Below are 26,307 nucleotides of genomic sequence, written 5' to 3' on the forward strand. Positions count from 1 at the left end.
TCTTTCCGTGCTTCCTTAGTGAAGGAGAATCTAAATATCTTTTATGTTTTGAAAGAAACCTAGCTTTTAATTTCATAATTTCAAGGTACACTTTCTATTTTGGACTGTAGGTCACCCATGCATCCTTAGATGAGACACTGAGCTATTTCAAGTGTTATCCTCCCCATCAGTAAAAGACAAGCAATGCCCAGCGTGTGGGAACTCTGCATGAAGTGCTGACAGTCAGAACAAAGGAGAAGACATCCTTTATAAAACTTTTGGAGATAGCTCATATAAGAATATAATCAAACCCTGACATGTGCTCAGAGATTGCTCAGCAATATACTACCTTTAGAAGAATCTGGCAAAACAGAATTCCCCTAAGTCTGTAAACATAATGACAATAGTAACCGCCACAACCAGCAATTCACCGCTTGTGTGATGAAGAATCTACCACCTCATCACTAATGTGATGAGGGAGAGCTGGGACATATCTCTCCCCTCCCACTACACATGGCCAGATGCTGAGCTCCACCTGCCAAATGGGCTTTTCCAGCTGCAGCATGGCCCCTGCCATAGAAGGGGGCCCATCCCTACCTGTCATGAGAGAGACAGGATCATCAGGTATGGACTAGATCCTTTCAACAAGCATGCAAAACACTCACTGACCATTTTAACTGTCCTGGTCCTATGTGCAGGCACAGATCTAAAAGACAATGCTGCCCCCTGTTCTGTCTTCAGCTACTCACATACGGCTATGTCACAGAGCCAACTACTCCCTTGAATGTGAGGCTTTGAATTAGCCTCAGTCAAATGATATGGAAAAATGAAACCCAAGCTAGGTCCTACAAAAAGTTGAGCTCCTTTGGTTCCTAATGAGGTTCAGAGGCTTAGAACAAGTATTTTGCATCCACTAACAAGAAAGTAACCTACTGTAAGTTACTTCATTTTTCAAGTCTTTCATCCACTGTTTTTTCACTATATAAATCAGGTATTACCATTTAAATCAATATATTCACCATGTCATTTTTTGTTAGTAACATCCAACTTCATAGATTAAAACTAGATGAAACAGATTTTATCATCAGTTTTGAAGGTAATGTTTATTTTATCTTTATTTTGGTACGTTATTAATGAGTTCAGTAAGGAAGTTTAAAGACAATCCTGACTCCCTTGTAATCATTCTGAATAAAATTGTATGAGAAATATGTTTTAAATTGAAAATGTATGAACATTACCTCTATGTGTCCACTTAAAAAAAAGAAATGCTACAATTAACAGAAATAAAAGTTGTTCCTTATTCATATTAGGCCTGACTCCAACACAGGTAATCAGACTGACTTTTAAATAGCTCCACAAATACTTTTCTTGTAGCCATTGGAAGTACTTCTGTAGGGAAATACTGCTGGGCCTGACAAAAGTGGGAGAACTTGGGCTTCTCTGATTTCTTATTAACAAAACCCACATTTGCTCAAACCCCACAACATGGTTTCAGCTGAACAGTCCACACCACTACTCGGAGAAAAGCACACATGTGATAAAGGAGGAGAATGAAAAAGCTTATTGACATGTTGATACACACCTGATAAGGAAAACAAAAACCCACTTGAAAAAAAAAAGGCAGTTGAGTTTTAGTCCAAGTCAGAAGCAGCTTTTGGTCTCTTTTCTCTCCAAGCGTCAAGAAGATGTTTACAACAATGCTGGAGATATTCCCAATTCTAGCCATACTTACAGGTAAGATTAACAATCAAAGCTAACAGAAATAGCACTGGAATAAAGGAACTTGTGGAACTAGGGGAGCAGGAGAACATGACTGGCAAACTTAGGAGAAAATCCAAGGTTTAATTCAGAATGGAATGAAAATCATGGCTATAACGCCATGCCATTCCGTGGAGATTGGCAAGCTCACCGCTGCTTGGTAAGAGTCTTTTGCTCAAGAACAGAATTTTAGCTTTGGTAAATTAATGCTTTGCTCTAAAACCAGGAAGAGGCAAAGAATACTCATGCAGAGCACTAGGGTTTTTCAAGTGTTTCAAGTTTAGGTTTTCTTACATTTGGCTTTTGTCTCTCCTGGGCAATGCTGCCTTGGTCACAACTCCTACCAAGTATTTTTTGGGGATGCTTAACTTTAAGCATGCAAATAGTTCTTTGGCTTTCCCTGAAGTTAAGTGAGGACATAATACTTTGTAGAATCTAGGAATTATATGGTATATTAAAGATTCTATATTATTCGTGTTTGAAGGATATTTCATTGTGCTAAGCTTTATTTTTAATACATACACAAGCAGACGTTTTAAGTTTAAGGCTCCTTGGAGATGAACAGCCTTTGTATCTACTAAAGAAACTGGAAGTTAGTTTCCATATTTTCATTTGAAGATGGCTTGGATGCCAGAGAAATATTTTGAATAGTTGCTCCTGGTGTTTCAATGTTATCTCTCTCCCGCACACATAAACCCACATTTTTTGCCTTAGAAATGAAAAGTAATTCAGAGCTAGTACCAGCAGTTTTCAAAAAAACGTCCTCTAACTGTAAAGTTCTGGATTTAAGACAAGCACTGTGTCCATACTGATGGCCACCACTGACCGGGGTTTTCTTTAGTGGCTCAGAAAAGATCAGCAAAGTTTGATTTACTGAATGACTGTTGAAAAAATGCATGAGACTTCAGTAGAAGTGGGTGAGTCCCAAGTGACTGCAATGACTTTCTCAGTAGCAAGGAAACAGCCTTAACTAATACTGGTAACTAAAAGACACAGACTTTTTAGTCTGTGACTAAAAGACACAGACCATAGTCCTGAGCATACTAGTTTTTTTCACCGAGTTACTTCTTACTCATGGGCTTTTCTCATTGAAACCAAAAGACCTCAACATGTGAAATGGAATTACGAGTTTGAAACCATAAACGGCAAACTAAGTGCAAAGTAAAAATCCCATTAACTTCCATGATGAGGGAACAGACTCTGTGGGTTCATCTTGCTCCATTTTCAGTCAAAAATTCCATCTACAATTAATGATGCCTTTTAATAGCCTCACTGGACAATGGATAGGCTTTATATTGCTTCTAGAATGAAGCCCATTTCAGCTAAACATATTTCTTCAAACTATGCAGCTTCATTGAAACTAGAATTCTTTGACCTCTTTTGGAAAAGCTTATAACTGCCAGGCTCTGTGGCACAGAGTAAAGAGAGAATAATACAGCAAATACATGGAGCAGAAGACTGGAAAATGTATGTTTTCACCAGAATGACATTGTGTTGAAAGACTGTAGCTTTAATCCTGCAAAGAGCAGGAAATAAATACATGTAAACCTGGATGTATTACTGTGGCAAGAAACTTATCATCCTCTAGCCAGCTCTATTTCTTAAAGCTGAAGACAGTGAAGTGAGACATCTAAAATAATATTACACAGCTTTTATATTAGATCTCAGTAAGGATTAAGCTACTGTGAACACAAAGGACAAGAAGGATTTGCAGCCAGCACTGGGATCCTCTCTTTCCCCAAGGCAGGTCTGACACATTTAGGTCAGTCTCCAGTCATTCCTCTGAGACTCTCTTCACGTGTAATGTAAATCTTTCTCCAGTTTAAACCCTCTTGTTCTCATCCTTGTCACCACCAACACAGAAAACAGATTATTCCCTTCTTCCTTGCAGCCAACTTTTACTACTGAAACCATCAAACAAGGAAAACAGACCCCAAAGAGTTCAGACAGGTGTGCAAATTGTAGCAACTGATGAATTTGCAATATTTACATAATTTAAAATGTCAAAATAGATTGCAATTCTTTTTAAAACAAGGTTTTCTCTCATTGCATTGATAATTTGAGCAAAATGCTCTTTTGGTATTACTAAAGCTTCAGCTTAAGCCCTCAAAAGCAGAACCCAAACAGAAGAGGCACAGAGATTTTACTGAGAAGAATATTCAGTATGTTTATGCACACATGCAGAAAGCCCACATCAAAATTATTGTAACATGAAGTTCTCATCTTGCCTGTTTTGCATAGAAAGCTACAGTAGACTTGTTTTTCAAGACATTCAAAAGAAAGATGTTCCTCAGAATCTTTAGATGGTAGCTTTAAAACTGGACTTGGTGATCTAGCAATACCTGAAATTGAGACTTATTTTCCCAACACCTCTAGTTTTGTTGCTGTACATCACCATTGCTGGTTACTTATATTGCAGATAGAAATAGAGGAATACTGTAAGATGGTGCTCAGCTCCTATCATTAATATGGCTGTGTAACCAGGACTGATTAGAACATTACAGGGAAAGGCTCACAAGTTATGTTTGCTCCCTTTCTGCTACAAGCACAATGGAAAGGGTTGCTAATGTTATTACAGACATTCTCACAACGCACATGATAAAAGCAGTTTCAAAAAACATAGTTTGATGTTTCTAGTGTAAAAGCATTGGAATAGAACAGCTTGTGCATGCAAGCCCTAAGAAACCTAAACAAAAGCAAAACACTCAGAAAAAAAAAAGCAGAGTGGCTGCAGGGCTCTAGCCTTAAGGAACCAGACAGTGCCACTGAGTCCAAGTCAAAACTAAGAATGTAAGAAGAGACAATACTGCAGGAGATAGTGATCCATGGTAAAGAGGATCAGACATCTAAGCAATTAACTGCAATAAAAAGAGCAAGAAGGCTGTAAAAGAGGGCTAGAGACAGCTGCAGATTAGAGCGCAAGCTGCAGGAGAGTACAGAAGTTTGGAAGAAAGGTTTGCTTTAGCCACAGGCTCTTGGTAAGAGGACAAGCCTCCATGAGCGAGAACAAATATGTGCATAGGAATGCTGATTTTTCAGAATATTGTTTGTTCTAAGGGCACACATACTCTGGGGGATTTATTTGCTTGTTAGCTTTTGCCCAGTTCCAGCTTGTTATCACTAAGGTTCCCACACAAGGCCCAAGGGAAACTGTACTGAAAAGGAGAATGATTGGACACGTCCTACAGTTTCCTCGATAATGTGGGGAGCAAGGCACTCCTGCTAGGCTCCCAGGGTCAGCCCTTGCTGATCTCTCTTCACCACATTTACTGCCCACAGGCCACATCAGCGGTGTTGTGGTGACCATCCCTGAGAAGACTGTGAACGTCACCACAGGTGGAAATGCAACCCTCCTCTGTACATACACAAGTTCTGGACCGCTGGGAAATTTCTTTATTCAGTGGAGCTTTTACAGTGCCAAAGAGAGCCAACTGCATACCGTAAGATCTTTATTTATTATTAATACGAAGTTATATACAAGGTATCCTTAAGTCCTCAGAGAATCTTGTCATGTTTGATAGTTATCCTCACTACAGGCCAGCAAGACAGGTGATGTTGGTGTTCTCACCCTAAAGACAAGGGACTGGGGTCCAATGAATTTCAGGGTCATATGCACAAAGTTAGGCTCCTAGTTCCTACTGGCATGCCTGAACTCCTTTAGAAACTGATGAGAAGGTACAGAAGGGATTCAGATGCTCAAATGACTTGTTCCACATCACACAGGAAGTGGATGCAGAGCAAAGACCAGGTGTTCAAAAAATCACACAAGCCCCTGGACTAGCTCCCTTTTCTCTTGTCTGGCAGGTATTTCCTGCCATTGTGAAGGCTGCTTTCCTGGTGAGACACCCTTGTCTATGACAATGTGTCCCCCATTTAAGGGTCAAATGACAACTTCTTGACTCAGCTGCTGTTGCTATCAGTAAGCAGAGCAGTGCTCAACAATAGGCTGTTGGTGCAAAGTGAGCAGTGAGTATTTCAGCAGGATCTTGCAGAAAGTTGTCATAGCAGGAAATCTGCCACAGCAAACTGGTGTTGGTATTTTGCGGCATCCCACGGGTGTCATTGTGGTAGGAGAACAATTACAGATCAAAGGCAAACACTCCCTGCCCTTCCTGAGACCTGAGAGGCAGCAGAACCAAACAATGTCTCCCCTTGGAGGTATAATGAGATCGTGTGGCAGGTTGGAGTATCAGCATCAGGGCTGTGAAGAACACCAAGTACTAGACGGTTATGTGCTGTAACCACTGCCTGAGCCTCTCAGCTGGCTGTAAAGACCTTGCATGGAAACCTGGTCTGGAAGGAGTCAGGGATGGGTTGTGTAACTTCCTACAGGTGTCACACTGCTGCCCAGACTTCAAGAGTTACCCATTCATCCTACTTTTTGGTAGCAAAATGAATCCATGAGTATCACACACAGGGTATGAGCTCACATCAGCTCAGTCCTGACAGGTGTTGAGCAATCAGCAACACCTTCCTTTATGAGAAGAAACATTGATTAGAGGTGTTACTGCATCCTTGAAGATGAATGTGATTTTTTTCCCCTCATACCTGTTTTCTCTTCCATTGTTTTTATTCTGCTAACATTTTTTTTAGAAGGCGAGTCCTCCTCCCTGGTGTTACACCTGAAAGTTGATGTAAAGAGATTTGACTTAGAGGAGTCACAGTCCACACTGAATATAACTTGTCATGTTCACTACTTTCCTAATGATATTAAGTTAGGAGGTTTGCTGCTGCTAATAAAGTTATACATTCCATTTGGTTTATCAGTTGCAGCAGAATTAGACTATCTGTAATTTGCAGAATGTGCAGGATATAACATATTTGGTGTGGAACAGCAATAGCCAGTACGCAAGAAACAGCAACTGAACTCCAGACAGAGCTGCTCACCCTCCTGCAGTGTGCCAAGTCACAGATAATGACTGTACCAGTGCTAACCTCAAACACTGGGCTCACCCCAGTTCTGACTTTAGTTGAATGCCAGACCCACATATCCACACCTTGCCTGACTAACTGTATGATTTATTACTCATAATTTGCTTTTCAGAAGCCAAAATTGTTTCATTAAGTGAAGGATTATTCATGAAAGGGTGGTAGCTGTGGGTTTCCTAAGTAAGGTGCATATAGTACCATATATTGTAACTTTGATCCAGTATATTAGTTACATCATAAATTTTAATCACTTGTTCAGGTGGGAAGTCCAGCTCTGAGACAGGATCAAGCCCACCTTCTCCAGATCTGGTTAGAGTCTGTTTCACTTGTGTTAATTTTCTGTATTGCAAGACAATAAATGCTGTATGTTTTCTGGTCACAACCAAGAGAAATGAGCAGACTGTTGTCAAGTATCACAGCAACACAGTACATTAGGTTAGAAGGGACCTCCAGAGATCATTGGCTCCAACCCCCCTGCCAAAGCAGGATCACCTAGGGTAGTCCACAGAGGAAGGCATCCAGATAGATTTTGAATGTGTCCAGAGAAGGAGACTCCATTTTAGAGGGAGAATCAATTTAAAAGATCCAGGAGGGGCAACCATTTGCAAACTGTGACCAATGATGAAGAAACACCCCCTAAGGATTATAATCATAAAATACTGTGGGTGGTTCAGCATATGCTCAACAAGAACTAACTGATGTAAGGCTACCAAATGTCAGGAAAACCTTATTGTTCAATCCCTTCAGCTCTCACCCCTAGCTTCTCCAGCTCCCGCTGCGGGCAGTGGGAAAGCTGTGCCTGTAAGGACTGTAAGGAACACTACTGGGAAAAACTGTATCTGTTTTTCTCCCTGTCTGAAACTAATTTCACGGTAAATTCACTTTCACACTGCAACATGCATGCATTTGTAATGGATGATTTCCATTTCCATTAAATAAATCAGTTCAGTCTGGAAAGGCTGTGGGCTAGTGACTAATCCCGTTCTCCTTGAAGGCTGAGGTAAAATTTCCTTTCCCTGTAGTGCCAGCTATCCTTGGCTTGTGTGCTCAGCAGGGATCTGAGGACGTCCTTCACTCCTCTGAGCCTGCTGGTGTGTCTGGGGGTTGTGCGTGTGTGAGGAGCTGGAGGACCAGGGCACTATGCTTTAAAAAATCCTTTTAGAAACCCAGTCAGTCCTGTATTTGACTCTATATTTTTCTATCACAACATTGCAATTCCTTACCTTTTTGCACTTATTCACAATAAAATTAATTTTGTTCATGTAAACAGTGGGAAGAAAGGACTGTGTCTGCTTGTGGAAAACACAGTTTAAGAAATTAAACAACACAAGATGAAATTGGATTTTCAGCCTCCCTCTAAAGCCACACCACTACGAAGTCGCTATTTCTATTTCAGGCCAGTGACTTTTCAGAGTTCAGAAAGCGCTGAATGCCTGAAAGCACGTTTTTCTCCTACATGTTTAAACAAAGAATAATCTCTGTTTCTAAAAACCTGGCTTTGCTTTGGTTGCCTGGCAGGTAGCTGAAGTTAAGTTTCCCATTTTGTTCCAAGTAGGAAATACACACATGGCAATGGCAGAGACTGCCAGCTTTGGCTTTCATTGTTTAAAGAATACTCAAATGCAAGTCAAAAATATATTGAATATGCTGGTAAGATGACAAAAACAACTGAATTGAACAGACTGGCACCACACCTTACTGCATACCAGGACAGGAGCTTGCACTTTAGGTGGGATAAAATAATTTAATTTTATGAGATATTTAGATTCTTCTAAAATGTCAGTAATAAATAAATAAATAAGCAAACATTTCCTTACACACAGCATATATTGTCCCTAGTAAAAGCCCATTGAAAATGATGCCTTCATTAAATATTTTTTTTCAGTAACTAAATAGGTAACTTTTTCAGCTCTCATTTTTTAAAGCAGAAAATTTCTGCCAAATATTTTGAAGATAGAAAACTTATATTTAAAATAAAATTTTAAAAAAGAAAAAAAACATCTTTTTATCCCACCTGCTACAATTTTATATTTTGTTGATGTCTTGGTACGTGCTACATGTCTTCATGACCATTATATTCACAATAATAAGATTAAGCAGAGGGGATGTTCTCCATAACAAATATGAGAGGGGGAAAAAAAGTCTTGGTTCTAATAAATAATGTTTATTTACAGTATAAGGAATATGGTCTTTTCTCTCTACAGTGGCAGCAAACAATAAAGCAAACCATAGAATGTTAGAATTAATTCAGGTAAATTTATGCCACTAAGACACCTTTGGCTTGAAGCATTAATGAACATGAGTTTTAATGACTAGATTTTAAGATATATAATGAGCATAGAGGCCACAGATTCCCTTTTGAAAAAGAATGTCAGTATTTTACATTATGGATTTTGCAGAGCTTTGAGATAGGTTGGCTCAGACACAGTCCTGTCTAGAGAGAAATCAATAAGGCCAGTGTTAGTTTAATGCCCTAGAGGACTGAGCAACAGATTTTACCTTGCCTCAAGGTGAGGCAGTGCCATTCATTAGTTTGCAGACCTGATGCAGATCTGCATCCCAGCCCTGAAGAGGGCTGCTGGTGTTTGAGTATTGCGCTCCACGCTGCCCACCTTACAGAGTGCTGGTGCAGGTGCTCAACAGTTAAAAGTGATGGCAGTTACACCAAGGAGGATGAAATACCACAGACAGGCTGCTCACAGGCAGTGTGATGCAAATGGAGGCAGCAAACAGTAGAATGGCAGGTGTTGGAAGTGCTCTTTTGAAGACAGTGCAGCTATATATAGAATACATAGAATACAGATATTTTTACTAATTGGAGCCTAACTCTGCTCTTTTCCTGAGAAGTTTCTCCAGTGGAAGTAATTCATCTCATTTGAATTAAATAATGTAAATATCAACTCGTGGAAAATAGAATGTCATACATATTTTTAACTTCGTCTGCCAGTTCACCCTTTAGCCACATGTATTTTTAATGAGAAATTATATTCTTTAAATAATAACTCCCAGCCAAGAATCTTGAAAACTTTCCAGTACTGAACTATCTCTATTTTACACATAGAAAAATGGATGCAAACACTACTTATTCAGGTCACCCAGGGTAACAGAGTACCTCACAACCTGGCCTGATTCATAAGGTAAAGTCTCAGCTCCTGCTAAGATCTACATCTGTGCTTCATTTCATGCTCTGAGTCACTCATCTGGCCTTGGTGTAAAGCACCTAAGCAAATGTTTGAAAGACTGAAGACTGTGCTGTTGACTGCACAGGCGAGGCTACAGCTTTGCAAAGCTAAACCAAACTCCTGGATCTAACCAGGGCCACACCTTGAGCCTTCAGCTCAGGTCACCTCCAGTGACACTGAGTGGCAAGAGGAGTAATCGGAGTACAACTGAGTCTGCTACTTTCACCCTGAAACACCAAACGTAGATTGCTAGCAGTCCCAAGTCTCTCCTGCCCAGCACAAAGCAAGTCACGGGACAAGGGCACTGGGCTACCATGGAAAGAGTCAGGGGCCAGCTGACCCTGTAAGTGTCAGGTTCCCATAAAACACGTTGCAAGAAGAAATTCCTCCCTATGCAGTATCAGTAATTCCTGAGATCCCATCACGCACTTCCAGCCACAGACAACTGAGATCATGTGCCACAGAGGCTCTCAGTGCTGCAAGGGTCACTGGATTGGAGCAGAGCAGTGTGTTTCAGATCAGCCTGTGCAAAACATCTCCTGAAGCAGTACAGGAAAAGTTCCAGGAAAAGACTTTCCTGTTACATGAACATTTCTTTTTGTTTAAAGGTGATTTTTTGAAATTTAGTTTTTTGCTAGCACTTAGATGAGTGAGCAAACACTCAAAAGGAACAGCTTCAGGGAAAGCTCATGGAAACATCCCCACTGCAGAGGAATGGAGAACTTGTTGTCATGTCACTTCAGTCAGAGTGGCTCCCTGCATGTCACTGAGATTACTGTGGCTACCTCTGGCACTGGAGTGACAGCCCACAGAGAGAAGATAAAATAAACTGATACACTGAAGCAGACAATAGTGAAAACGCAAAGGAAAGTGGGGAAAGTAGAAAATGATCATGTTGCAGCTGTTGTGTTCAGAGCAAACATTAGACTTCAACCTTAGTTTGCCTAATTTTCAGTAAAACTTAGCAAGAAGATTGTTTTGCATCTCATTGTTAACAAAGGCTTGAGACACCTGCAAAATCTGCTGAACAGGAAGCTCCCTCCCCTTGTGAACAGCACTGATGGTACTGGTGGGTAGCTGTGTAGAAGGGCTCTTCGGTTGTGGGGAAACATGTAAAGTCTCATTTAACTCTCAGATCAGCACATTTTTACTCAAATACAGCATTCCCCGTGTCATGGTATTCTGAGTATGGATGACAAGTCAGTCAGTCAATGTCAAAAGATGGTGTATGTGACAGATGCACGGGGAAGATGTAGCTGGAGACACAAGGTAAGAAAAAAATCCCCACAATCTTAAAGGGGAAAAAAGAGCTAAACAGCTTCTGCTACATTTATGCTACTGTGAGACCTGGAATCAATTTTTGCACTAAAATCTGAAAGCCAGCACATGACTGAGTTAAACTGAATCAGATGCATCATTCAGAATTTTTAATTCACCCTATTTTTTATTGCATTTTCCTCTTTTGGATGTAGCTGTTGGGTTTTTTGTTTTGGTTTGCTTTGGTTTTGTTTGTTTTGGTTTGTTTGTTTTCCCCACAGCTATTCTAGGTGGCTGAACTAACACCTTCAGGAATATTTTACCCAAAAGATTTCTGAAGGGCATGTCCACATACAAGGAGCCTCTGGGCTGAGTATAAGAAAGGCTGGATAGCCCAAATTTGGGGTGATGCATTTGCACATTTCCTGGATCTCCTTTCTAGACTGTAATGACATTTTGAGATATGATTGACATAGAGGGACACTAAGCTGCCTGCCAAACTGGCTTCCTCAGCTGTCAGCTCAATGTCCCAGCCATAATGCTTTCCAAATCCTCTTTGACTGCAGTGGGACTTCTGTCTCACCATGAAGTACAGGGTACAGCCCAGTGGAAATTGAGGCCTAATGATAACTGCTAAAGACCAGTTCCACCAAATACACTGAGAAAACATGTTTATGCTTGGTGCACTGTACAAGTTATTCATTAATAGTTCAGCCACAAGAATGATACTGTGACAACAAGAGAAAGCTGCTCCTCAAAAGTATTTTGCGTCAGTTAAAGCTGCTGAATGATTAATTCTCTGAAGGCTTCTGCCTCCATCCCTTTCTTCTTCTACCAATGCACAATTGTGAAAAGAGGCTTCTAGTCATTATTAACATCCTCAATTACCCATGCAGAAATCCCTGGAATGCAGCATAGAATATTCCTGTTAAGGTCAGGCAGATCAGAGGTTTGACAAAAATGTGTGAAAAAAAGCTGAGGATGAAAAAAGGGCATCTGGGGCCAGCCTCAGACATGACACACGTCAAAGAAACGAATGTACATGTGAACATTTGCTCTTATCTTACCAAGTTCAGAATCTGAGCCTTGAGCTTTAATTAACACTTTGAGAGCGTGCTGTGTTTGTTCTCTAATTAGATAGTAAGATGCTTAAGGGAGTGATGAGCATTTTTTCTGTTTCTGTTATTTTACAAATTGTCTGTATTCAGACAGACAGAATTCAAAAAGAGACCATGATCTCAGACCAGTAAAGTTGTTAATATCCTCCTTTGCATTCGTGGGTGAGAAGGAGACTTTAACAGTTCTTTATCTAGTAGCTTGGAGAAAATGTCAAACAGAAAATGACGAATGAAGCCAATGACAAGGCTCTCTGAAGGCTGAGCTTTACAGCTCACCAGGAAAAGACTGTGGATCAGGTGCTGAATGCATCAGCCTAGAGAAACGTCATCAAACAGGATGCTACAGCTTTGCATCTGCTGGTGGGGGAAAGTGAGAAGGGACTGGGAGAGGGAAGACAGGTACTGGAACAGAGGTCATGTCCTGAAACAGGCCTCCAGTCAGGACAGTAAGATTTCTGTGGAGATTAAGTGAGATATTTTGCAACAGATATCCAAGTACATCTCACCTTACAGTTTCAATATCCATATGTGTTAGGCATGTGATAAGATTGACATAAGGAGATGGAGGGAAGGGGTAGCAGAAATACTGACCTGAAAATTATGAAAGAGTCCATCCAAGGACATTTGAAAGACACATATTGATGCAAATTCTAGTATGTATTTGTGCTGCCCCAAGAAGAAAGGAAGCAGACAGAGGCATGTTTCTCCTCATTTACTGCCTGCTTTTTCACACACAACCTCCACCCCCTAAGGAAGGTCTTTCTATAGATGTTGTATAAAGAAAACCTGTAGGTGGGCTCCTCACTCTGCCAAACATCTGGCAGCCTTTGAAAATCCTCCACTCAGCAGCACCTTTGCCAAATGCTTGCTCTGCAGGCAAATACCTCACCATCACACTAGACAGGAGCAACCATCCCCCAAGTCAAGCTAAAGGAGAAGAAAAAGACACGTGATTTCATGTACCACATCCTTTAGAACTGGGGCCAGTTTTAAGATTACCAAGATTATCTCCCAAATCAGTATGATTATTTCTAATTCTCTCTTCTGTTTGTAACCCAGCTCCTCCAAACAGGGGCAACAGCATCCTAGCCTGTATCAGGAGGAGTGTGGCCAGCAAGAGTAGGGAAGCCATCATGCCCCTATACTTGGCACTGGTAAGGCTGCACCTTAAGTACTGGTTTCAGGTTTGGGCCCTGCACTCCAAGAAGGACATTGAGGAGCTGGAGTGTTTCCAGAGAAGGGCAATGAAGCTGGTGAAGGGTCTGAAAAACAGGTCTTGTGAAGAACAGCTGAGGGAATTGGGGTTGTTTATTCTGGAGAAGAGATGGTTGAAAAGAGACCTCATTAGTCTCTACAACTCCCTGAAAGTGAGAGGGAAGGGTCGGTCTCTTCTGCCTCGTATCAAGAGGAAATGGCCTCAAGTTACACCAGGGAGGTTTAGACTAGATAGTAGGAAAAACATCTCTACTAAAAGGGTGGTCAGGCATTCGGACACTCTGCCCACAGAGTCACCACCCCTGCAAGTGTTAAAAAAACATGCAGACATGGCACTTCAAGACATGGTTTAAGGCCATGGTGATATTAGGTTGACAGCTGGACTCGATGATCTTAGAGGTCTTTACCAATCAAAATGATTCTATGATTCTTATAATTGGCTCAACTACCTTGGAAGTCTGTGAGCCCAATGCCTTTTTTGGTTGCAACAGAAAGTGAGACTGTGGAAATGCAGAGTAATCACACCACTGCCATAGAAAGCAGAGGATAGCTGCTGCAATGAACAAGACTTTAGGCACTGCCCAGTTCATGGGTTGAATAATAACTATGCTGCAATGCTTTCTAGGGTCAGGGAGATGTTTTCTGGGCAACTTAGCTGTTCTGCAGAAATCAGTGTTTCAGATTGTGGAGTTACTAGGGACAACATTTTTAGGAGTGATAATCTCCACTTCTTTTTTCTGTTAGTTGGTTGATTAGTCATCCCAGGCAGCTGCTCCCATGAAATGTGAAAAGGCACCATTATCTAAAATCTTGCACAAGCAAACTAGCTGGTAAGGAGAAGCAGTGGCCATTTCTGCATCCTCAACATTGTCTTTGCACTGGCAAATGATCGACTTCTCTAGAGTTGACCACGATTTGCTTGAAGACAATAACAACCTTATTTTTTTAAGAGATTTCAGAAGATTTCTTTCATATTTTTTTACATTCAAAATGTTGCACCATAAATGTATTTATCACATCAAATTAAAAAGGCTTCCAGGAAAAGTCTACCATTGACTAAGTTCATGGATTTAACATACAGACATTTTAGGGACATTCTAGGTAAAATGGAAAGAATAACAATGAGATACACATCTGTAGGAGGGAACGTTAGCTGTCAGTTGCCCCAATACAAAGTCTTCTTCATCTTCAGCAGAAAACAATTTTTTTTTTTACTTTTGAAACAGAAGAGAAACATTTCGGCAAAGATTTTAATTTCATCTTTCTTGAAAGGTGTGAAGATGAACTTTCCAAGGACAGCATAAACTCACTTGGAACAAGGGGTTAAAATACCCATTTTAAGTGCAATGTTTAAAATGGGCTATGAATTCACAGTCAATTAACTGAAACATGTTCCTCTTAAATGAAATTTCCTGTGTACACAATCCAATCATACCTCTGGGACAAGATATACATTCAGTAATTAATCACAACATTACTTAGCCTTTTTGGTGTTTACCACCTTCCTTAAGGCAATAAACTCCAGAGCTAGTGAGATAAGCAGCAGAACAGAGAACAGGCAGGAGCCTGCAGAGGAACTAAATGCATTTCCTTAAGATATTCCACTACCTTTGTGTTCATAGTTGGAAAAATACAACCCAGAAAGATTCTGTTTAAATCCATGAAGAGAACAAATATTCTCTGCTGTGCTGACACCTGCCTTGGATTTAACAGTGTACACAAAATATTTTCTCTTCGTGCATTCAAATGGGAGGAGAGGATGCAGGGGATTAATTTTTCAGTATATTGTATGAGGGCTTAGATACATAATTCACCCTGACTTCAGATCAAATATACTGAGGAGTATTTGCTTCTCTATAGTGTTTACTGGCATGGCCTGACTATATTTAATACTTGCAATGCCAGCTCTGTTTCCCAGGAATGTGTGCTACAGCTAAGCCACTGCTCAGTGGGTAGCTTCTGCTGCTGTTCACTCTGACATAAACCCCAGATCACTCTGAGGTAGACTGAGAATTTATCTCCTTTTTTCAGCAATCAGGGTACTTAGTACGATATAATGGGTCTGCCTCTCCTCTCGTGCTGCTGCAAGTCATGTATTGCTTCATTTAAATCATTGTACAACTTAATCTCACGTTAGTATGAGGAGTTGATGGAAGCTCTTTTACTAACCCACTCACACTGATACAATTGATCAAGAGCAGATGTAAATCCAGCACACCACTGATGTCAGCTTAAGAAGAGCCTGAAGTCATATGCCACACTTCTTGTAACTTCAGACTCTTTCAAGGAAGAGTGTGCAACACTGTTGTTGCTCATACATGGATAAATACAGAATGAGAGGAGTATGGCCAGTGTGTTTCTGTAATTACAGGTAGAACAGGTTTTTGATGAGCAATTAACTTAAACCAAACTCCCTATTTTGGACACTCTCCTTCCTTGGGGAATGTGAGGTTATACTCCAGGCTCTAGTTTTGCAATAGAAGTCCATCTCTAGACATCTACCAAACATAACATCAGTTTTAAACCTGATGTTATTGCATGCAAACAATGGAAAGTGGAGTGCCCAGCTTCTAACCCAGTCTGCCACTGGGTTAACACCAGACCTCTTCTGCTTCTTCACTGCAGCACCTTTTCCACATGTTGGCCAATGCAGTAGTGTAGCTTTGGTGTTCAGAGCCTTGCATCAATAGTACCTTGTGTTTGTAATCCTGGGGCAGGGAAAGATAAAGCCTGCCTGGAAAGTAGGCAAAACTGCACTTGAGACAGGGCCAAGCTACAGTACTGGAGCTGGTGATGCTGTGCAGTCTGGGTTCTGACCTTCATTTCAAACCCTTATCATTGCATGAACCAGCTGTGCTCTGGCAGTTTTGGGGTGTAGCTTACCTTAAGCTAATAAAGGCTTTCAGATAACATTGCTTAAAGACTTCAGCCAACACTACCAGGGTGGATAAATAGAATTAAGAATAAATATTCTTAATTCAAAATGCAATCAGCTGATCTGCAAAGTAAAGCAAATTATACTTCTTGCCTGGGGATCTGCAGTATTCCTTAAGGCAGGGAACTTTGACCAAAAGGAAATGGTGATACTAGTCAGGTATGAATGGCATTTTATGGGAGTCTCTGAAGCTTTTTCCTCCAACTATTTTCAGCTATTCACATTAAAAACCAAGCTGTTAGCCCAACTTCAACAAATACATTTACACTGCTGATTCTGGAATACTGTCAGTAGGAACTGTTAGATCTATTTGGGTCTCAATCCAGAATTCTATATAGTTAACTCTTACCAGTTTAAGAAAAACACTGAGTATGCTGGAACTGTTGACTTTGCCCAGACAATGAAGTTTGTGTGTGTACACACTGGGGAGCATACTGCCTATTCCAAATACTATCACTTTTATACAACAGTATCATTAACATCTGAGAAAAATAATTAATGTTCCACAGCTTTCCATATTAGCTTTGATCTTTCAGCACCTGGTTTCATAGCACAGCTAGACTGAACAGAGTGGTAATCCTTGAGAATTATTGTATTTGTCCCAGAACAGATGAGATACTGCAGACTCAAGGCCCAAGCCTCAGACTACCCACCAGGCTCCACAACAACAGACAACAGCTTTGGACTCAAACTTAGGAGGACAATTCTACTCCCCAGGTGCTCCCAAGTACAATTGCTGCTACTGAAGTCAGTGAAATCAGACAAAGTTTCAAACAGCAAACTTTCTTATGAGAGGAAATGTTGTATTCCTTAGAGACATTTATCCTTAGTATGTCTCGAATGCTGCAAAATCTTTTTTACTGTTTGGCAAAAAAGGAATTTCTTGATTTGAAATAGGTGCCCTTCCAAGCACTGAGGCCAAAAGGTATTCTTGGCTTCTCCCTATAGTATAAACTCAAACTCCCAATATATTCCATGACACTGTCTGATCCTGATTACACAATCAAAGAGAACAGCATGGTTGCTCTAAGTGCATATGTGATGATTCTGCTGGTGTTCTTGTACTGCATTTTTGTTGCTTCTAAATTTACTGCCAAGAGATTGGGCATCTTATTTGCTTAGAACTGTGTCTTATGGATTCATTTCCATTCTCTTTGCTAGCTTCTGCATTTGGAAAGCTCTGCAGCCACCCACTTTTTGCAACGATGGCTCCATTATCGTCAGAATCTTCTACTGTGCCGCTTATTAATAATACCACAAATTATCATTGCTTCAATTAATACCACTACTCATTGTGCATGACTTTGCATTTCTTCCCAGAATTATCATACAATGGTCAATGGTCTCACCTTTGTTTCACAAATGCATCAGTCTGTGACTGGTACATCCACAAAGAGCTAGCTACCATCCTTCTACACAGTCAAAAAAAAAAAAATCCCATTTCTGACAAGCTTGTCTTTTAAGAATAACTAGAAATATATAGTCAAATACATCATGTTTTAAATCTCTGCTTTCTAGGGGCAGGGGGCAAGAAAAAGGGTTCCATTGCTTGGCTTAATCAGAAATAACTGTTTCAACTACAAGTACCAAACCAAGCAGCAGTAAGCTGTCATTATTAGACTAACAATTGATTCTTTATCACAGATCTATTATTATTCAGGAGGCCAGTCTTACACCTACGGAGAGTTTAAGAACAGGATAACAGCTGCAACAGGTCCAGGGAATGCATCGATAACAATCTCCAACATGCAGCCCTCAGACACTGGCTCCTACACCTGTGAAGTTTTCAGTCCACAGGGTGACGCTGGCCAGAGTCAAAAATCGGTGATTGTCAACGTGCTGGGTAAGCACCTCTCCTCCCTGTGCTGCAATGCCCTTTTCTTCCCTTATTATGAAACACTGAATCCATGGCTCCAAATGTGTAGGACCAGAGGGAATGACTGAACTGTGATAAACAAGGCCCATGACGCAGAGAAAGGGCTCACTCATCACTGCTGCAGAGGGTTTTTCCCAGGGCTCTGGAAGCTGGCAGAGCCTGGGGTGCCCTCTAGCTTCTGCACACAGCAGACCTGGTGCCACTCTGCAGCCACCCTTCCCTTCCCTGACATATACCAAAATCTCTCATTAGAGGCCTTCAGATTCACTCTTTGCTCTCAAAAAGCTACCTAATGTAGGCAGGTAAGTGGGTAACTGGAATTATCCAACCTCACTATATTTTTTTTATCTTGGAAAACAAAATTATACTAGCTTTGATCAACATAAAAAGCCCATTTAGCAGAGAGTAACAACTTTTCTCTGAAGATATTTAGGATAATTCAATCCCAGAAAAGACCAAAATATTACTAATTGTACTTAATCTTGATCACGGGGACTTGGATAAATCTAGGAAGAGGCAGGAGAACAGCCCAACAGGTTCTAGATCCACCCCTATCACCAGAAACTCTAGAAACTTAGTATGTGTTGGATGGAAGTAGTACAAAGCCTCTTTTGGGTAGAAGAAAGCAAAAGTTCAGTCACAAACAGGCAGAACAGAAAGGGTGAAAAGCAGTGGAATGAGGTGTTTTACTGACTAATAACATAAAAGTTTGTACTATTATATTAAGAATGCAAAGCTGGTCAGAGTGACAAATCAAAGCCATATGAGAATGTGAGTCCAACATTATTTGCCTATTTTCTAGGGATAAGAAAAGACTTACATAAACACAATCCCTGAAAAATCAAAGTACTACTGTTAATTCTCATCTAAAAGTAGCCCCCCACACTCTCCTCCCCAAACAGTAAATCTTGGGGCAGTTGATTGCAAATAAGAGATTGATCAGGTCTTGACCCTCTCCCTTCATGTGGAAAAGCTCCTGCAGTGTTCCTAGAGAAAATGGTGCTGCTTTGTGGCAGAATGGTGTATGACAAATAGTCATTGGCCCATTATAATTAAAGTAATCGATAGTCTTCATCTCAGCACCTCCATTAGAATATTTAGTATGCAATGGAAGACAAGGTAATAAAAATGTATCCGAGGTCATGTACATATATTTAATATTATTCAGATCTTTACAGAAGATCCTTTGGCCAGACCCATAATCAAGACTCCACTCTCAGATGGCAATCTGTAGATGGGATTCATTTCTTTAGTCATACTAGCACTGTCCCAGAACTGGAGGTGGATGCTTGCAGCCACGGCTATGTATTCATGATGCGCCTGTTTTCTCCATTGTTATTTTACAGTCAAACCATCAAACCCTTTCTGCAAAGTAGAAGGAATGCCTGAAAAGGGCCATCTGATCTCCCTGCTATGCAAATGTGATGAAGGATTGCCTCACCCTACCTACCACTGGTACAGAGTTGATGAGAATACCCTCAAGCCTGTGACTGAACAATTCAGTACGTACCTACAGGACTACCATACCATAGCCAAGATCTGGAATTCTTTAGTAGCAGCCATTTCAAGCACTGTTTATCACATAGGGTAGTTAAAATATCCTCCTCCTTTGATGTTTAGTGACACAGAATCGGATTTTTTACTTATTTAAATCAAGTGACAGCTGTCACAAACACAGGATGCTTTTCTATTTGTTTTAATTAAAACTGTGTAGAATGTCTTGTATAGCCCATTACTTTAAGTGGTTAAAATGGAAGAAATGCTTATACCTTTACATTGCACTTCCTTTGGAATTTTGAGTGAACTTACACTCAGAATAAGCTAAGTCATTTTGCCATTCAGATGCTAAAACTTCCATCTCAAGTCTTCAGTACCTGTTATATTCCCATTTGTGAAGTCACACAGACAACAACAGTATCAATGTGGATAAACCATCACACTGATTTGCAGAGTAGGAGCCTAATTCTCATATTCTAATACACTCCTGCAGAATCCACTGCAGTAGTTTTCAAGGGTACTAATTTTTTTTTAATGTAAAGAATACATCACACCCTCCCCTCCCCAAATGAGTGAATAACTGGAGAAGCCTGTTCCTAATTCCTTAACAGCTCTCAGTATTAGAAACTAAAGAAAACCATTTGGTTCTACCTGTACCTATTCTCTCTTTGTCCCAGATCCAAACACTGGTGTTCTTTACATTGGCAACCTCACCACCTTTGAAACTGGGTATTACCGGTGCATAGCCAGCAACCTCCTGGGGAACAGTACCTGTGAGCTTGACCTAACTGCAAAGCGTAAGTTTAATGTATGAAAGTAATCACATCTTCAATATGTGACATGCACAGTTTGCAGGAAAATGCTGGAACAACATAAAAGCACGCATTGTTTTGAATTAAGAACACAATGGGCTTTGGAAAGCTCCAGCCAGCGTTTTCATCCAGGCATGGCTAGAATTTACACTGACCTAGCCAACTGATCTAGTATCTCCAGCTTCATTTTGCCCTGGGAGCATGAGCTGAACCTGCCTCTGACGACTGATAGACTTGGAGTTCAGAGCAATTTCTTCCAGCCAACAGTCCCACCGAGTTCCCCCTGCCCCAGAACTTACATCCATAACTGACATGTGGTAGTACAAGGACTGGGGCAATGTAGATATGACCACTAGCTAAAAATACTGCAGTCATAGAAAAAACACCTTCCCCTGACAGTCCTCAAGCAGTGACCAACCTTATCCTGACTGTTCTCAAGCACAAGGTCAACCACATCCACATGCAGGTTTTCACACGTAATCAGTAACAGCTCAGAAGAGCAAACCACACATTGTACAACCAGCCACAAGAGGTGTCCCTGAAATGGTCACTCAGTCAGCCCGTGGTCTATAAAATAAAAATAGCAGGTCAGACCTAGCAGCTGTACCAAAGTGGAAATACAATGTTTTGGGGACCCACAAATGATCAGAGCACACATTTCACATCTCAGCTGGAAGGCAGAGATTAAGGCAATGTGGTTGAGAATTTGTTTGCAAAGTTGAAGAGTAAAGGCTTTCAACTACTGCCAGTGTTAACAGCCTCATGTTTCCCTTAGCCAGGCATAAACACAGGTAGGGATTTAACCAACAAGAAAGGAGGCAGCAAAGCACTGTTCCCTCTCTTCCTAGGGAATCTTTAGCCTCTTTCCTGGAAATATAGTTGTCAGTTAGATCTTTGAATCCAATGTCCTTTTTCTGCTTTATGCTCCATTAAATTTCCATGGGATTTTGCTACTATAATGCTTTTCTAAAAGTCAAGTAATCTTTTTTTTTTTCCCCCTCCAGATTCAGATAGTGGTATTGTTGTTGGATCAATAATTGGAGCAGTTTTGGCAGCTGCTATCATTTGCATTGTTGTCTGGGTCTTAACCAAGAAGGCAAAGAATAAGAAGTCATCAAGTAATGATATGCAGTAAGAGTTTGTTTGCTTCATTTAAAGACATTTTTTTTCTGTAATGCACTGCTGATAATCCAGAACTATAGTAAAACGTAATTATTCTAAACTTTTTTTAGAAGGATGAACAATACAGGTTTTGAGAAACCTTCCAGAGTGGAAAGATTTGCTTTTGCCTGACTTTTAAGCTGTTGCTCTTGTAACAGAAACTGCCATTACTCTTTCTTGTATTTATAGGTAGCTACCACTTAGCAGGATCCACAATAGTAAATGTTTTATGAACTACACAAACTAGTGGCAAGGTGGAAAAAGTTTTGAGTATTTAAAAATTAATGGTGATTGTTAATGGCAGGTGGGGGATGTAAAAAAAGGAATAGCAGCTAAAGGTTGCCTCAACAAAACCACTGGGATTGGACGTTACTGGATTTAAACACAAAGGGCTCAGCTCAGTGCTATTTGAGATGACAGGACACATACTTTGGGTACTCTAAGGCAGGAGACTCAAAGTTTAGGCAACAGAATGGGGCCTAGAATGTCCATTTTGATCCTGCTCTGGAAATGTCTTTTCTCTGTGCCTTGGTTGATTCTTTTCCCCTTAAACTGCCAAATCTTCAGAAGGACAATCTCATATGCTATGCAGATTCTATTTAGCCCCATGACAGTAAATGCTAACTGAATACTTGCAGCTGAGGCCAGAAAAAAAGTATTGTCTTCTGGACACTTCCCTGTAGCACAGGTCTAAGACTTCCTGAGATGGAATTCTGCTATTCCAGATGAGTGGCCAGCCACTCAAGCACCTGATTTCTGCTTTGAATTGATGTAGCATCAACAGCTAATTTTGTGCTTGGATCCTAATAAATCTCACTACACTGAATTAATCCACTAGCATCTGATATTTTTTACATGTGAATATCAGGAGTTGGTTTGATAAGATAAATGGAATTCATACCTGTTACTAGAAATACTTTTCTAGTTTTCAGCCTTTCCATAACTCTTTTCTGACCGCACTTTATTTTTATGCACTTAAACAGGAGATCAGATCTGCCTGCATAGACTTCCCAGAAAGCTCACACCAAGCAGTGTGCTTTGCTATCCTTTTTCATACAGTTTTCCAGCATTCAGCTTCCCATTCTGCTTCACTGACCTAGCATTTTAACATACTAAAATCAACTTTATTCTAACAGGACTGCTAAACCAGTGATGCAGATCAGTCTTGTTCTCTAACACTCTGTCATTCTTTCCATCTTAGCAGCAGGGATGTTGTAGCCTTTTGGTGTGCTCTTGGAACAGTCACAGTAATGTGGGGGTTACTATTTAAAAACAAAACTACAAAGACTTGTTCTCTTGAAAGACTCTAGTGTCCATGGGATTTCAACACATAAAATCACAATCCTCACCCTGTCTTCCTGCAGAGAAATGGCTCAGAAACAATCCAATGCAGAATATGTTCAGGTACCTAATGAAGAAAACATTCCAGCAACCACAGTTCCATCAAGCAATGCGACAAATGAATACCCCAGTGTTGATGAAACAGCAGCCTCTGGAACACCTGAAAATGATGAGAAGCAAGAAATGGAAAAAGAAGAAATAGCCTAGAGTTTTAACACAGTTTTCTTTGTCAGCTTTTGACCCCTTTATAAAAAAATGGTTGTCATTGAACTAACATAGAAGCATGATTAAAACTTAAATGGGCATTTGTATTGTGAACTACTGGGCTGGAGATTGAAATGGGTCAGTTACACATGTACTTTGTGAATAGCAGAAGAACTGGCCTTTAAAGTTAACCAAATTTCATTTATTATGTAGTTATAATTCTATGTAAACATAACTAAAAACAAAAGGAAACAAACAACAACAAAATCCCCAAACTAACAAACAAAAACGAAAAAAAGGGATATCATCCACATTGATCCAACCTCTTTGAAAAACTAATTAGGAAATGGGTGAAGCATTTGACAAAGAGCTTTCCAGTCAACTATTAGTAATGCTGTATCCATACAGTTCTGAACCACTGCATCTTCTTCAGAAACAGTGTTGGCCAATCTCGTGTTTCCTCTGCACCAAGAACAAGCAGCATGGCCAACACATTGCAGTATTTAAACGATCTGGTTTTGTACATCAGAAGTAAAAAGAAGTTTCATCAATGTCATCAGAGTGCAGAAACACGTTAAGACCTGAAACAGCAAAATCTTGTGTGTCTGAATTCCACTTAAAGCTAAAAATCCAGATCCTGGAAACTTTTACCCTGTTGTTGCCTAATGTGGAATACATTTTGTTAACAGTGGCCTTCTTGGATTTAAAGTTCCCAAGGCATTCCAAAGTTGTGTTTTACAGCAGTTCTGGTTTTCAGTTTAATGGAATTAGCATTTAAGTACCCAGTTCAGACATCAGTTGACTAGTTTCCACATTACAGGAGCTGGCTATCTAAATCCCTAGCAAGGCTTGTTATAATAAGCACAGAGTGTCAGATTCCTCATGACATGCAGATACAGCTGCTTTCAAAACTTAGAAGCAAATACTGGTTACTATACAACACAGGAGCTTAGATTCCTTCTGCCCCACATGATTTAAATCTCCTTTCAGGCAACTGTTCTATCCACTAAGCAAAAATCTCATTTTACTTTTTTGCCAGTCTCTAGCCTAGTGTGAATTTGACTATTTTCTACTGCTGAAAGTATCCAGAGGAAGGGTAGGCAATGCATGCACACCAATAGCCAACTGCTGAGTAATGAACACTCACTCAGAAGGGAAAAGGCAGGTCAACCATGTACACTCATCACCAGACACCTCTTCTCCAGGTCTCCTTCCTATGGTTAAGCAAGCTCAGTTCTTCAAACGGCAAAGACACCTTCAGAAGAACTCAAAGACCACAGGGCTCAGGTGAATACAGCCACAGAGCCTCAGCAGCTCCTTTCTGAATCACGAGGCAGATATTCACTGGCACAAGGACAGTCTGGTTTCAATGTTCTGCACTGCAGAAGAATCATCTTGCTCAGGGATCTGGAACTTTTTGGCTCTGAAGTCCATCATAGGATCTAATGTTCATAAATCCTTTGGTGACCGTAAACATTAGTTACATGAAGCAGTCACCTTAAAAAAAAGATAAAAGGATAAATCTGTGCTAAGATTTTCAGGTTCAGTTCCTACCATGGTAAGTATGTACATTGAGAAAGTGACTATGCAAGAGAAAAAGAAAAAAAAAGAAAGAAAAAGAAAATGAGGGGGAAAAAGAACAAAAAAAAAGAGGGACAAAAAGAAATTTAAGAAAAATAAAGATGGCAACATCTAAAGATGTAATGCACAAGGTTCTAATTCAGATTTGTTTTGGATCCTTAGGTGCAACTGTATTCATTGCCCTCCCCACACAGTTTTCTGGCTTTCAAGTATTTGTCTTTGACACGTGCATCTGTGTTTAGACTCATTCCAGAGTAAAAAGGTGTTTATGCTGTTCTTACAGCATAACACTGTTGTAGCTAAAACCTGCTTGGGTCAGACTGTGAGGATCAAATTCTTATTAATACCAATACTGCAATATTTCACCAGTGAATCCTCACACCTCTCTGTCCCCAAAATATTCCTTAAGTTGAGTTGTGGAAGTCTCTCTTGTTGACTTTCATGGCAACTATGCTAGGCAAAATCCACAAACTTGCACCCTGCAATCTAGGTTTAGAATCTTACTTAAAAATCCTGATATTTACACCCTAAGTCTTGTAAACATGCTGAACTACGATATTAAACATGCTCAGTGAGAGCAAGAGAAGAGTAGGTACTGCCCATTCCTGTTTGGGTGCTATTTCTTACCAAAATTGTTTCCCAATGAGGCAGTCCAAATCAATTATCGGTGCAAGGGAGCTCACACTGGCTGACAGCGGCCTTAATTTTAATTTCTCTGCCATTCTCTGGCATTGTTTTACTCTTGCTCTTCATGGGAAAAGAGGAACAACTCTCTGTACAACACTGCTGTAGCTGCACTAGTTCTTCTAAAATAATCTCCTGCATATGCTTCTTAGTTATGTTTTTGTTACTGCAACAGCTTTCCAACTTTGATGTCTTTGTAACAGCACTATCATGACTGAAGGGGGTCACTGCCATTATTTTATATATTTTCCTTAATCTCAGCTCCACAAGTCTCTCTACGTGCATTTCTTACAGAACTGGCTACAGTGAGACAGGAGCTTATGCTGGTGAAGTTGTAACTACCTTCTACAGCTATTATAACCTTTCTAGAACACCCCAGGTTTCACATTTGCTAAAAAAGAAGAAATTGCTCAAGCTATGTCAATGTTTTTTATATAAAAAGAAACAAATATATGCAAATTCTAGACCAGTAATTCTTTTCAGACTTCTAGCCACCAATGTGTAATAGATAATATTAAAAAACCAAACAAACACACACTAAAAAAACCCCAAGAAGTAAAAATAAAAAGCAAAACAGATTGCTGGGATAAGGAAAAAGGTAAGGAAAATGGTAAGGAAAATAACATTTGTGTGGAGTTTCTTAACATAGAGATGTTTTTGTAAGCCTTATGGCAGATGTTTGTTCTCATTATGAAGATTCTCTCATGTAAAATAGTTTATTAAAAGGGATGGGACACCATTCCTAGGTTCCCACTGATGCTCTTGGCAAAGCACAAGC

The 26,307-nt window shown here is 40.2% G+C and overlaps 1 protein-coding gene across 1 annotated transcript; it reads left to right on the forward strand.

The window, feature by feature from the left end:
- Positions 1-1,664: 1,664 nt before the first annotated feature.
- Positions 1,665-23,267, forward strand: VSIG1 (V-set and immunoglobulin domain containing 1). Its single transcript, XM_054388729.1, has 8 exons — positions 1,665-1,713; positions 5,017-5,177; positions 11,010-11,117; positions 18,018-18,216; positions 19,596-19,751; positions 20,424-20,543; positions 21,563-21,689; positions 23,084-23,267. The coding sequence occupies exons 1-8, from the start codon at positions 1,665-1,667 to the stop codon at positions 23,265-23,267; spliced, it is 1,104 nt and encodes a 367-aa protein (XP_054244704.1).
- The last annotated feature ends 3,040 nt before the right edge of the window (positions 23,268-26,307 follow it).

The sequence above is a fragment of the Indicator indicator genome, chromosome 17 (assembly GCF_027791375.1).
Source record: "Indicator indicator isolate 239-I01 chromosome 17, UM_Iind_1.1, whole genome shotgun sequence".
NCBI lineage: Eukaryota > Metazoa > Chordata > Aves > Piciformes > Indicatoridae > Indicator > Indicator indicator.

Bases quoted from the DNA above. Each gene is read 5' to 3' on its own strand.
- VSIG1 (XM_054388729.1), top strand. From the start codon at position 1,665: ATGTTTACAACAATGCTGGAGATATTCCCAATTCTAGCCATACTTACA. The intron at 1,714-5,016 runs GTAAGATTAACA...TACTGCCCACAG, and splicing joins AATTCTAGCCATACTTACAG to GCCACATCAGCGGTGTTGTG. The intron at 21,690-23,083 runs GTAAGAGTTTGT...GTCTTCCTGCAG, and splicing joins TCATCAAGTAATGATATGCA to AGAAATGGCTCAGAAACAAT.